Below are 14,554 nucleotides of genomic sequence, written 5' to 3'. Positions count from 1 at the left end.
CTGATACGAGCACAATAGGCTCAAAATGCTCACCCACATCAGTACGTGTGTGTGTTGGTGGAAAAAAATGTATTTAGTTGGATGAAGTCAAGGAGGGGGTTGTGTTATTTATTGAGCCCCAAAGTTCTCAATATTAATTACATTAAAAAGTCATAATGTGAGAAAGTGTCAAATATTTAAATACATTTGTGTTTATTATGAAATGTTATATGAATAACTTATGACTTATAATTATAACGTTCTAATGTCATTTTTATCACGGCCTTTTAATTTCTAATTATTTTTGTCATGATGTCATGAGGTTGTTACAGACTGAAAAAGGGGCGGGGCTTTTGCTGCTGCTGTTGTGCATCTTTCTTTGAAGATCAGAGAGTGAACTCTAGGATCAACCTGCAAGTCGCTGCTATTTAGCATCAGCTCTCCAGTTTGAGGTCGAGTAATTATCCAAGTTCACAAGCCAACCTGGCATGTGCCGCCGCGTTACGTGAACTAAAATGAGAGGCGAGTTATTACGTGTGTACGCTGTTGCCAGCAGCAGCCTCTAGCCGATTGGCTCTGAGTTAATTAGGAGTTAACGGGATACATTTGGACTCGTGTCACCACTGTCACGAAAAGTGACATGAAATTAAAGTGTAGTTGAGATGTTAAATAAAAATTCAGGAAATAGATTGGTTTGATGAAAATGAGAGCAGTGAAATATTCCATAAAAATACATTTTGACACATTATTAGTTTGTTGATATATTTAACAGAATGTATTAATGCTTAGTGAACATCTGAAAGGTGTCGGCGCTAACGGCGTCAGTTAAAAGCCATGTAATGACTGTGATAAATGACCTCACCCAAAACTAATTTCTGCAACCTCGTGGATTTTTCAATGTTTACTGCAGTGAATGGAAACTGAAAGACTGAACGGAAAAAGCACATTTAACAATCCACCACACATAATTTCTTTTTATAGAAGTGAAACCTGGAAAAACAACAGATTGGTCTTTCAGGGGAAAAACAAGAAGGAAGTGATTTTCGTCACATTGAAGTGATGTTTTTCTCACATAATTGAATGTGTTTAACTGAATTTATATTGAAAATCACAATTCAAACATCTCTAACATAACCATGTTCCATCTCTCCACCCAGCTTTTAGCCTGCCTTGCTCCCCCTACATACACCTGAACCTTTATTCCTTTTCTCAGTGACAGGAAACACATGGAGCTCTCTGAGGAGACAGAAATCAAGCGCAACACCTGTTTTATGTCTGTCATGTGTTGAATTATGGAGAAGGGATAAACAACTTCCTGTGAACATAATTTGATTCTACTCGCATGAACAAGATTGCGCCCTCTGCTGTCCATCAAATGCTGTTGCATGCACACATTAAAATGGGGTGGCAGATACATCCACAGCTTCAAAGCCACAGTGGGTTTAAAGGCTTTTAGTGGTTTTCATCCTTGTAAGAGCTGTTAGGATTCACTTGTTTGTCTCTAAGAAGCAGAATGACTTTGAAAAGCATGTCAAGTCTGCTGTCAAGTATCCCTGCAGCGTTCCTGCTAGCCCTCGAATTTCTACCTGTTACTGTAGGGGTGTTGCCAACCGCTCAAACTCTACCATCTCTCTGTGTGTCCAGGTGTCCACATCCTGATCGCCGTCGGCGCCGTGATGATGGTGGTCGGCTTCCTTGGGTGCTACGGCGCCATCCAGGAGTCCCAGTGTCTATTGGGAACTGTGAGTGATGTTTAAAAGGTTCCCTGTGGAGTTTAGACCTCTAGTAACGCCATGGTGCTGTTTTCTTCACAGTCTTGGCCTGCTCTATATGAAAAGTGTCTAAATCTAAATAAAAACAGACTTTTTTTTCCTGAGTGTATCCCCGTTTTGTTTCTCGTGCACATGCACGAGGACATGCATGTACGCATGTGGTTGGCACAATACTCAGTCCTACCGATTGTTTCCCACTATTCACTGATCAACAGGTGGCGGTAACTCGCCGACATATGCTGCAGTGTGTCGGCAAAAGCAGGGAAGAAGAAGACTGCGAGCTAGTAAACATGAATGTTATCATTGCTGGATTTAAAATCATTTAAAAAATCCTCTGTCTGAATGTTCAATGAGGAAGGAAATGCTCTCAACTTGTTTTGTTAGAACTGAAGGATTCACACTGTGTTTTGGTGAGTAACACTGCTTGTAAGCTTTTGTTTGTGTTGTGAGACAAACTCCATGGGGCCCCTTTTAACTTTTTAAAACCGGATTTTCTTATTGAAAAGTAAATCCTGAAATGGAGCAGCAACTGATGTTTCTCTTCTGTTGCAGTTCTTCGCCTGCCTGGTTATCCTGTTCGCCTGTGAAGTTGCAGCTGGAATCTGGGGCTTCATGCACAAAGACACTGTAAGACTTCACAAATATGTTCGACCGGATGTCTTTTTACCACATCTGAAGCTTCTATTGTTTTTTTTTCTAATGAAGTGGGAAAAAAAACAAATCCTCATTTTGAATCAAGCCATTAATTGGATTAAATTACCTTTTTTATTTACATTTACATTTAGGTCATTTAGCAGACACTTTTGTCCAAAGCGACTTACAATAAGTACATTTGTCAAAAGAAGGAAACAAAGAAACCACAACGTATTATTGCCGATAAAGTAAGAGCTCATCTGAGTAAAGTGGGGGGGAACTCGTCCCTTTGTGTGCGGCGAGCAGGAGAGCAAGCAGTTTTTTTGCAACACTCTGAGTACTTGGAAATGTTTGGATCAAACGAGTCCTAAATAATCCTCTGCTGCCACCACTGGAATCTAATTTTACAAATAGTGTTATGCTCATTATATTAGTGTAGCATCTTTATTTCAAACTGTGCAGAAATCGTCTGGCTTTTAACAGACAGACTAGACAAGCAAATGGAAGAAGCTGGGCAGATCTCATATTGGTTCAGGATGCCACACAAAGGAAGTGATGCACCTTATTAATTACTCAAACTGGCTTTGCTGAAACAATATGCCACACAATACAACTTCATCCATTTTTTTAATATATATATTTATAGATTATAGAATGTGTGTATAAGTGGACATAGTCACGGTGACGTCACCCATTGGTTTGTGGATCGGCATTTTGGCTGTGGCCATTTTGGCTTTTTGCAACCAGAAGTGACACAAGAGGGCGGAGCTTAGCACAACCCGATTCCGAATAACCAAAATGTTGCAATTAACTTTCATGAGCTGAAAACTTGTTGTAAGATGAAAACATAGACAACCTTCAGACTGGACAACGCCGTGGTAGCCACCTGTCAATCAGCAGGTAGCCCCGCCCTTAAATCATCCCCTGCTTTCTGGTCTGTTTGACTCTAAATGGACCATAATGTACTTAATGAACATCATGCTGGATTGAACTGGACTTTAAACTAGAGATTGAGACCATAAACCCTGTTTACAATGTTTACTACAAATGGGTTGAGGTTGAATTCAGGTAACAGCACTTAGTTGGAAGTCTGAGGCTGAGCCCATTAACAGCTCTTTGTTCCTGTTTTAGGTGTCAAAGGAGATGATCAACTTCTACGACTCTGTGTATGAAAAGGCCATGACACAATCCCTCACTGACGTGGACAAAAAAAAGGCTACCGCCTCTGTGCTCAAGGTCTTCCATGAGACGGTATGAACGTTCACTATCAAATGTTTCATTTGTATTAATCTCATTTGCGTTAAAAATGTCTTTATTTGTTTAGAATACTAAAAAAAAGAAGATGTAATTGGAGTGTGTCTAAGATGTTTTTCTAAGCTTTGATATTATTTAGTGTTCAGCATTCAACTTTTCAAAGTAACCAAAAAGCTCAAAAGATTCAACCCTATTTTAAATTAGGTTTATTAGCAAAATTAACAGATTTTCAGGAGTTTGAAATAAAAAAAAGCAAACAAGTTAAATTGCTCAACACAACTGTTACAAACAGTTTGTCTAAATTAAACGAATAATGTCACTTTTCCTGCCTACTGCATTTTCAAAATTATTCAACCCCTTCATGAGAGACATGTTTACTACTTAGTAGAGCATTAATAGCCAGACACCAGCTTCTGGCAGCGCTCCTGAGGAATCTTAGCCCATTCCTCATGAGCAAAGTCCTCAAGTTCTACAGTGTTCTTTGGTTTGCACTTGGCAACCGCCTTTTTCAAATCAAATCAATCAATTGGATTCAAGTCAGGTGACTGTGATTGCCACTCTGGTGGACTTCGATGTATGCTTTGGATCATTGTCCTGTTGGAAGGTCCAATGACGTCCAAGCTTCAGCTTCCTCACAGATGGCACAACATTTTTTGTCTAGGATTTCTTGATACTTTCTTGAATCCATCTTGCCATTCACACAGTACACATTTCCAGTTCCAGAGGAGGCAAAGCCGCCCCAAAGCATCACCGACCCACCGCCATGCTTCACAGTAGGCAGGGTGTTCTTTTCAGCATATGCCTCATTCTTCCTCCTCCAGACATACCACTGATACATAGGCCCAAAAAGTTCTAGGTTTGTCTCATCAGTCCAGAACAGAACAGAATCCCTTATCTACATATTTTTCTGCAAACTGGAGCCAACTTTTTTTGGGGCCTTTGGGTCAGCAGTGGTGTGCGTCTTGGGGTTCGGGTATGGAAGCCCTCTGGGTTTAGTATGTGCCTCACTGTAGAAACTGCTGCCAGGAAGTCTTTTGCAGTTTCACAAGGGTTTTTGACCACCTGTCTCCTCTGGAATCTGATAGTAGCCTCTGATGTCTTCTCCTTCCTCCCACGTCCAGGTAGTGTAGCCACAGTTCCTTTGACTTCCGAACTGTGCTACCTACTGTATCCTTTGGGACATTCAGAGCCTTTGCTATTTTTTGTTATCCTTTTCCTTGTCTGTGCAAGTAAATAATCTCCCCTCTGAGCTTAATGGATAACTCTCTTGACTTAGCCATGTTTCTAAAACAAATGTCACCATCAACAGTTATTCAATGTGTTCTATATTAAGGACACCTGGTACAACTAATGAAGCCGTTGATTAGTTGCATCAGGTGTGTTTGAAACCCCTTTTAATTGTTTTTATTAGGAATTGTGTTTAGGGGTTGAGTCATTTTGAAACAGCAGTAAGTAAGTAAAGTGGCATTTTGTTGGAATATGAAGAAACCACTTGTAATGTTAGTTGTGTTGAGCTATTTGACTTGCTCTTGTCTGTTTAATACAAACTTCTGAACATTTTGCCAATAAACCTAAATTGCAAAGGGGGTTGAATCATTTTGAGTGCAACTGTATATATGTATATATCTGGGTACAAAACGCATCACATGCATGTAATGCTTGACTGGAGACGTTTTGATACGACTTGGTGGTGTGTTATTCCAGTCGACAGTTCCACACATGACTCCTAAACAAAGCTCAACTAATGAAACGCTACGGCTGATCTCATTAAAGTCGAGCAGAAATGGTATTCAAGAGTATGTATCTTTAGTACTGTGACTTATTTCCCAGCTAAACAGGGAGGAATTTATTTGATCATTGAAAAGATCAAAGCGCTTTACTGCTGAAAATGACTGAGTGATTGAGGGATGGATGTGATGATATTATTGGTTGAGATTGGTTGGTACGAGCTGATGTAACCCGTCATATTTTGTTTTCCAAGAAACCTTTTTGTTATGAAGAAATAGATTATTTAGGAATATGTTGTTAAATAGGGGCACATCTATGATTATCTTTGAGACTTCATTATATCCAACAGGAAACATTTGAAATGTGGCCTACTTGAACCCAGCTTCCCCTGCTGAGGAACTCTTGAAAAGGAAAGTAATGGAAGTGTGTTTATGTGTTTTGGGTTTCAGCTGAACTGCTGTGGTAAAGGCCAGGGGACTACCTTCCTGACACTCATTACAGACAAATTTGGCCTGACTGAAATCTGCCCCAGCGCTGGAACGTCGGTTGTAAGTCACATTGCCACGCTCATGCATCAGCAGCTTGGCCACACTGAGCTTGTGTTCACACGCTCTGAGCAGGTCACCTTTCAAATCAAGTCTTAGCGCCCATGTTTACATGAATCAGTATTCATAAGGTTCTACATGTCCCATGTGCATAATATATTATAAACACACTAACAATGTGTTATAGTCTTCTTATAGCACTGTATACTGGTAGTTATACATAATGCTTTATAACAATAATCATAACGCATTGTAAAGCATTTTGACTTAAAAGTCAAGTATCATACTGTAGTGCTTCCTAATTGCAAAGGGATTATATCATAATTCACATAGTTGTAAAACATTATCTTCATTATTTTTGTAAAATGCATTATAATCAATGTTGTAATGCATTATAAAGTGATTATTATTTGGTTGACTTCAGTAAAGTGAACTGTTATGTTACATTTTGTATGTTTGTCATTTCTTAGAGTAACTTATAATCACATTATAATGCATTATTAAAAAAGATAATGTATTAAAACTGTGAAATATAATACACTGTTACAATGTAAACATCTTAGTAGTACACTATAAAGACATAAGAAAATGCTTTATGATGTGTTGCAAATCAAAATGAATATTTAGGAGTGCTTATAAATATAATTATACAGTGCAATAAATGGATGTATATATGTATATATATATATGTATATGTATGTATATATACATATACATATATATTATATCACCCAACCAAACGATGATGCTATTCGGACCTACACTCCTCTGTGCAGCGGATGTATAAAAGGGAAAGTTCAAGGTGCAATGTAGTGAGGAAGTAGTATGTCCCAATTGAATGCATACTGCATGCAACAGTGCGTTCTTTGTAAGGACTATGATGCAGTATGTTCTAAAAGTATGCATCAACTCTCCCATTCTTTGACCTGTGCAGCCTTTGTTCTGTCTCCCTCTCATTGACAGCGTCCTCACGTTGAATCATTCTTACATTTGGTTTTAGTTAAGGCAACAAGAACAACTCATTGGTTATGAGAGGGAAAGAATGTGGTCATGGTAATAGTAAAATCAGTACATTGAACACTCAAAAGATAGATTGCTGTCTTGAAGCAGATATAATTGATTTTTTCTTTTTCTTTTTTTTTCAGAATTGCCATAAGAGGATCGAGGAATTGTTCACAGATAAGATCTACCTGATTGGTATCGCTGCTCTGGTGGTTGCAGTCATTATGGTGAGGACAAGAAGCAGACATCAAACCTCTTTACAAAAACGGCAGAACCGACACGCGTCAGTCCACCTCTCAGTACTTTGTGATTCCCACCCTGCTACGGAGCACATTCCTTTCGTTTGGCCGAAATACAAAAAAATACAAAATACACATTTGTTGTTTACGCCTTACATTTTCAAAAGAAGATGGTTACTTTAGTTTCCTTGCATTTGAGGGGAATTATCGACTATTTTTCTTATTAATATGACGCAAGATTAATTTTCGCCTTGCAACAGTTCGAGTACATTTCAGAGCCTGTACTTTCTCGCTTTTTTTTGTCATTTGTTTTTCAATTATTTCTTTATTATTTTTCACTTTTCATTTAACAAACAACAAATCCAGACATTTTTAACAGATAAAAACAAATAATAATAATAGTATATAGGAAAGAAAAACAACAGTAAAAGTATATACACATATGTATACATACTCATACATATATATTTGTACGTACACACATACACTCAGAGGTTCATAAAAGGTTCCCATGTTCTCAGGAAGACGTCCAACTTATTTCATAGAATACGAGTGCTGTGTTCAAGACGTAGTGTCACTCAAGATTGGCTTGAAGAAACTGAACATTAGCGGCCTTCGATGGTTCTTGTCTTTTTGAACAAGTATCTGCACTTTTACTTGAGTAGAGAACGTCTTCATTTGACACGTCTGTGCCAGCTGATGAAAAGAGTTAGCTAGCTAGCTAGCATGCCTAGCTAACGGCCGTGTCGGTGCCGTACATTGTGCGAAATGAGAGATGTACTTCACTGAGCAGATTCACACAAAACTAAATCATACGACAAACCGAGAAACTGTTGATGTGCAAAATGATCTTTTAAATTGTCCAACATCATCGTCACAATGAACTTTGCTCTCCGCTGGAGAAAATATCTGTATCCTCGAATATGTCCATCTAGCTTTCTATGACGGTTTCTACTGCAGATCCTGTTTCTATATGAACTCTGTGACGTCCCAGTTAGATCGAAGACAAGAATATCTAATCAACGCTTGGTCTTCATTGTCCTAGATCTTTGAGATGATCTTCAGCATGGTGTTGTGCTGCGGGATCCGCAACAGCCCGGTGTACTAAAGCGACTGGCCGCCTGCCCGCTCGCCGATGAAGGAAGGACGACCTCGCTGTCTCCGTCTCATTCTTCCCTTTTCTTTTCTAAGCAGGAAACGTCGCATATATTGCTTGCTGGATTTAGTCATTTTTTTGAGACGTAAACTATCCTCCATTGAGCATTTTAAGTACACTGTTGAATCTTTTTTTTTTTTTTTTTTTTTTGTTAGTCACGGATGCTGTTATGCGTGCTATGTGCTATCCTAACCTGATATGTAGATATTATATCACACTGTCACACATGAATGACGTCCACCAATGCTGGTGCTCTAATCCTTTAGTGATGCATTAGTTGTTTACTGCTTCCTTGCCTATGAACGTGCTCTTATATTCTTGGTTTTATGGATGTTTTTTCACTGTTTTATGTATAAACTGTATATAAATATATATATTAACAGTGCTTTATGACTGCCTAAGCATGGACATTGTATTACAGTAGATCCTTCTGTATTCTTCCTGCTCTCTGCTCGTTTGTCTTGCTCTAGACTGAACCAGACGATGGTGCATATGGCCGACACTAGTGCTTCACTAGTGTCGGCCATATGCACCATCGCCACATAGAGACAACACACATCCCCGTCCCACAAGACAATAATTGTCTTGGTTGACACCCGCGCCACTGTGTGATGTCAGGGGGATCTCAGTTCATCTTGAAAGTTGAAGCCAAAGCCAAAGTGACCTGTTGTCTGTCGTTTAGGCCCGGTGGAGTTATTTGTTTTTGGCTGTTTGTTCATATTGTGTCAGTTGCTTAAAACATTCAAGTGTTTCCCCTCGGTTGTATGAATGTCACCTGTTGGGCCCCGCCTGATTCCACCTACATGTGAGGCCACTCAGTCTGAATACAGAGCAAAGGATTTTTGACACATTGGTTTTGAAAATATTTCTGGAAACCCTCAACTTTTATCTTTGTGTGAGTTAAATATAACTAAAAGAGTAAACACTTTAAAATGTTTTCAACAACTGTGCTCTTCTTTGTGGAGGCAACTTGCTACTTTAACACTATAATCCCTCAAATCAGAGGAATCAAATTAAAGCAAGGTGATGTAGTTTTTAACCAACTGTCCCTGGTTGCTCAGCTCTGTAGGATCTTTATTGAATACTTGGTGTGGTGGAGGTCCCGCCTGTAGCCAGGGCAACAGCAGAAAGAGCCTTGGCTTGGTGTTCTGAATCTGGTGTGCCTTGTCTGGTTGAGTCTAGTCCTGTGTCATCCCACCTGGCTGTGTCGTTGTCCTGTCCCTCCGGCCCCACAGCCGATACTAACCCTCCTCGTTGTCACCATTCATGTAATAACTGTTCCCAGTGCAGCGCAAGAAACTGTGCAAAAGCAGCTCATCTGTCCTGAGCCACTCTGTGGTTTGCACGCAGCTTTTTTTGCCCTCTTGCTTATGTTGCTTATGTTTGGGCCTGAATGCACCCTCCAAAACCAGTGTAAGCTAATGTATGTGTGTGCACAAACAGCAGGGGTGGACACAATACCATGCACATCAGTGCAGTTGAGTCGTTGACCCGGAGGAGAAATAGTTCCAGCATGTCTCTTAAAACCACAACTTATGATGTCTTATAATCAAGTCCTATTAAACCGCCATATTGTGCCACAAATTAATTTCAAGGCTGTTGTTTTGGATTTTAGAAGTCAGGATTGTGTGTCTGCTCCCTTCAAGTATGTTTTTGTAACGGTCTCCGGCTGATTGCAGTGGTAATATTGTACTGGTGCAGGGCAGCGTGGTGTCGCCCACAAATCAATCTCAACTGCCCTGCTGAAGTTCAGCCAATCAGAGAGCTCCAACCTGGCAAATGAACACTCTGTTTATTAAGTTTTGACTTTACCACATAGGCCTGGAAACATTTTGTCCTGAGGTCAGTTCCTACTACATCCTGCTGCCGCCGACACTAACGCACAGCTACAACACTGCACTGCCTTTTCACGCACCCTAAAACACGCGTTAAACCCTCCATCCTGTGTAACCTTCCATATAGTCACAGCTTTACTCAACCGACTAAAACCTTGTCTTGTTAACATCTCGACTTAAGCCGAGAAACAGTAAAAAAAATCAAAATAAAGTGTCTTGTAATATTTACAGCTCTGACGTACTAACAAAAATCATGAAGGCTGTAGAAATACAATGTATGCCTTTTTTTGTTTTTATTTCTTGTATTGTGATATCAGTGTTCGGTACGTCGTCAAAGGAGTCTAGACAGAAAGGGTGGAAGGTTATGTGGCAGTGGCGACTGAAAAGAAGTCAAAATGTTATCACATCCGCTAGCTTCTGTCCAGGAATCATTGAAAATAAAAACACAACATCCATCAGTTGGGTATTCCCAGCGACAGTGCTTTCCATGTTGCTGCCTTTGTAATTCTGGAATTGACTTTCGGGACCCACTGCCACTGAAATCTCAGCCTCTCTCTACTCTTCTAGACTTCGGTTTGCCCAAATATAAAGGGATTAAATGTATTTTACAAATAAAGAGTCAGGTGGTCTTGTCTTTTGCTTTGAGAATCCTGATATAACAAGACATGACTGAAATGACGAGGATTATTTCAGATGAAATGGAAACCTACAGGAGGGCTGAAGGGCTTAATGACATTATCCCTACTCTGCCTAACACCCACTTACATGTAAACAATAGTATACTACATGAGATATACATTAAATATCATACTCTAATAATATATTCTATAGGCCCATTTGTTTATATAATAATTACAAAAACATTTGCATCTGAAATGTTGTGAAAACCCTTAATGACATCCCAGAGGAAAGAAGCAGTACAAATACAGAGAATTCTGCAGAGATGCAGATCACACTAATCTAGTCTAATATCACAGGACTGCTGTGTTTGGCAAATTATGGTATTTTTTTTTACAAATGACAGATGTGGCAGATTTATACAGAATGAGGCAAAGGCAGGTATTTATATAGTATATATTAAAGATTACACTTCCATCCATCATCTTCCACTTCCCCGAGGGTCGTGTCTTGGTGGCAGTAAGCAGGGCGTCCCTCTCCCCAGCAACACTCAACAGCTCCTCTTGGGATCAGAGCCAGCCGGAATATATAATCCCTCCAGCGAGTCCTGGGTTTCCCCCAAGGTCTCCGCCCAGTTGGACGCGCCCAGAAATCCTCCCGAGGAAGGCGTCCAAGAGGCTGTTATGGAAGTATGTATGAGTCGTAGCAAGGAGACCTCTGTTGATGGTAGATGTGTTATTCAGAAATATTTATTGATGCCTGATGACCATTGTGAGGATAACGGTTTGAGCGGTACAACAGCTACGAACTCAGCGGTACAGTGCCAACCCCAATTCTGCCTCCTGTCCCTCCTGGGAAACCATAAAAGCCTAAGTTATCTTGAGGAAGCGACCACAGTGTCTGTATTATGTCTAGGTTAAAGGGAAGAACTTTGTGTTCGGCCCTGAGAGACACGCTGCTGCCTTGCCTCGCCTGGAGAAGCAGACACTTAACTCAGATTAAATGTGAACCTATTCATAGAATGACATGTATTCATCTTACACTGAGGAAATCAGTTATAGAACCACCTCAGCTGGCTGTTTTCGATGAGAAGGAGTAGCGGCTCGACCCCGAGCTCCTCCCTGATGTCTGGGCTCCTCACCCTATCTCTAAGGCTGAGCCCAGCCACCCTACGGAGGAAACACATCTCAGCCGCGATCTCGTTCTTTTGGTCAGTACCCATAGTCGCTCATGACCATAGGTGAGGTTTGGAACATAGATCGACTGGTAAATTGAGAGCTTTGCCTTTTGGCTCAGCTCCCTCTTCTACGACGGTCCAGTTCAGAGCACCAATCCACCTGTCAATCTCACGCTCCCTTCTTCCCTCACTCATGAACAAGATTCTGAGATACATGAACTCCTTCACTTGGGGAAGCAACTCACTCCCCAACCCGTTTTCCGGTGGAGAACCATGACCTCAGACTTGGAGGTGCTGACTCTCATCCCAGCCGCTGCAAACCGTTCGTAAACCAACAGAACTATATCGTCTGCAAATAGCAGGGATGCGATCCTGAGGTTCCCAAACAGGACACTCTCCTCACCTTGGCAGTGTCTTGAGACCCTGTCCGTGAATATCACGAACAGGATCGGAGACAAGGGACAACCTTGGTATCGATATCGGATTTCATCACGGAGTGCGATGAAAAACGCAATAAGTTGATGGTAGTGAATTTCCATTATGGGATAATGGTTAATGTTGTCCCCTCGTGAATTTTAAAAGCTCTCTAGCTCACTGATTTAAAAAACAGGCCTCCAGGAATTACACAAAGTTTCTATTTTTAAAATGTTATTTTTCAATATGTTTTATATGGCCTTGTCTTTACAAAAAATAATCTGTGATGCAGTTAAAAAAAACAAGAGACATCTGACACCAGAGAGCACAAAACAAGTCTGTGCACTACTCAGGCCAGATTGGATTTGTGTGCTGGCGAGGACACAAATTTGAGCATTAAAGATGATTTGAGCATCGTGAGGAACTGTGTCACGCCATTTTAGCTGGCAGTAGGGATTCTCACGCTCACAATGATCAAAGCTGCTCAGCCGTGCTCACTTTGGGAAGTCTCCTGAGCACAAACTTAGGCCCAATCCCGATGTTGACTTTATATGTAATCATTAGCATTAAGGATTTTATATGGAACCTAATGCAATCAGAAGAATGTACTATATCACACACTGAAGATGTTTTAACTAAAACAAGTAAATCTCATCTGGCATGACAAGAGCCTGAAAGGTGAATGGAAGAAAATAGAAACCCACAATTCTAGATATCATGTGTATCATCAGTGTAGGATGTCATGTCAAGTGCTGTCCTTTAAACCATTTCAAGCCCTTGCTGGGTCTCAAACGCAACCATTTAAGGTCCCTGGCTGTCACCTGTTCAATTTGACCTGCGAGCGAAAGGTCATCCTTTTAGACCCTCTACTTTCACTTTTTACCCACCAGATGGAGACAAAGAGCAGTATTTGGTGTCTCTGATCTGACGGAACTTCAATTTAGAGTGCAGATCCACATGACCACGCTCATTGAAATTGTAGGCGAAATAAGGGGTAAAATATGTAAATCCCATATGTTATCCCAGGCAGTCATATGGTTACTAATAATTCCTTACAAACGCTGACTTCTTTCCTTGTGCAGACTTTAACTTTGAACCTGATGTCTGGATGTGGGTGTGTCCTGTTGCAGATTTCTGGTCAAAAGTGACCTGTTGTGATCTCAAGTTCCAAAACTGCTTGAGAAAATTGAGCGAGCAGAGTCAGAAAGGAAAACGCGAATGATTGGGATCACTCGCTCAAATCTAATTCTGAGTCTTATGAGACTGACTAGTGGTCCGAATTTACTCTCAAATCTTTTGTCCTCAATATACGTCTAAACAGTTATGGAATGAGCTGCATGCTTGCGTGGTATTTGTCGACTGGTGTAGAAGAGGGAGAGGGAAGCACAGAGATGTGTGGGAAAAAACAAGGAAGAAGCGTTTCTGTTCTCTGTTCTCTCTGTCTGCATCAGTTATGGATTTTAAAACTTTTTCCATTTAAGCCTTAATTAATGACCAATGTGAGTGCAAGGGATGCTTACCACCATTTTTAACAGTGACACTATTCATCCTTTTTCACATAAATTTCATTATCTATTCTGATAGCAAATTCATAACTGATTTTGTGTATAACAGACAATGACTTTATGATAAACAAATGTTTCAAACCAATGTTAACGTCCCTAAAGTTGCATTCTCTCTGCTGGCCATCAGGGGGCGACTCCTCTTGTTGCTCCCTTCTCTCTTGATTTATTATCTCAGTAAACATTGTAAACATGAGTTTATGGTCTCAATCTCTAGTTTCAAGTCTTCTTTAATACACCATGATGCTTTAGGGCGGGGCTACCTTCTTATTGACAGGTCACTACCGTCACTCCCAATGCAATTAGCTACTATGCTAAGATGAATTTCGCACTTCTGATGTTCATCAGATCCACCCATCACTCCTCCACAATCCAAATATGCACACTTCTGTTCACTGGTTGTAAAAATTCCAAGATGGCGACGGCCAAGATGCAGAATTTGGGCACAAACTAATGGGTGACGTCACCATGACTACGTCCACTTCTTATACAGTCTCTGGTTACATCTCATTTGTTGATCTTTGGACAGATCCATGCAAACCGTTTCCCCTTGCTTTCAATCTTACTTTGCTAAACTCAGCAAACTGTATTAGCCGACATGACATGTCAATGGTATCAACCTTCTTATCCAAAGTGTCAA

General features: G+C 40.4%; 1 protein-coding gene across 1 annotated transcript in view; it reads left to right on the top strand.

Moving 5' to 3' along the window:
• The window catches only part of LOC311013328 (CD81 antigen-like), a 28,247-nt gene extending 17,470 nt beyond the window's left edge, over positions 1-10,777 (top strand). The window contains exons 3-8 of the mRNA XM_084009358.1: positions 1,624-1,721; positions 2,304-2,378; positions 3,516-3,635; positions 5,816-5,914; positions 7,057-7,140; positions 8,198-10,777. Coding sequence (XP_083865484.1) covers positions 1,624-1,721; positions 2,304-2,378; positions 3,516-3,635; positions 5,816-5,914; positions 7,057-7,140; positions 8,198-8,260 — 539 coding nt within the window. The 3' untranslated portion in view covers positions 8,261-10,777. The remainder of the gene's footprint in view (positions 1-1,623; positions 1,722-2,303; positions 2,379-3,515; positions 3,636-5,815; positions 5,915-7,056; positions 7,141-8,197) is intronic.
• Positions 10,778-14,554: the final 3,777 nt, after the last annotated feature.

Source organism: Eutrigla gurnardus (assembly GCF_963514095.1).
Source record: "Eutrigla gurnardus genome assembly, chromosome: 1".
Lineage (NCBI taxonomy): Eukaryota > Metazoa > Chordata > Actinopteri > Perciformes > Triglidae > Eutrigla > Eutrigla gurnardus.
This window is presented reverse-complemented; position numbering and strand designations above follow the sequence as displayed.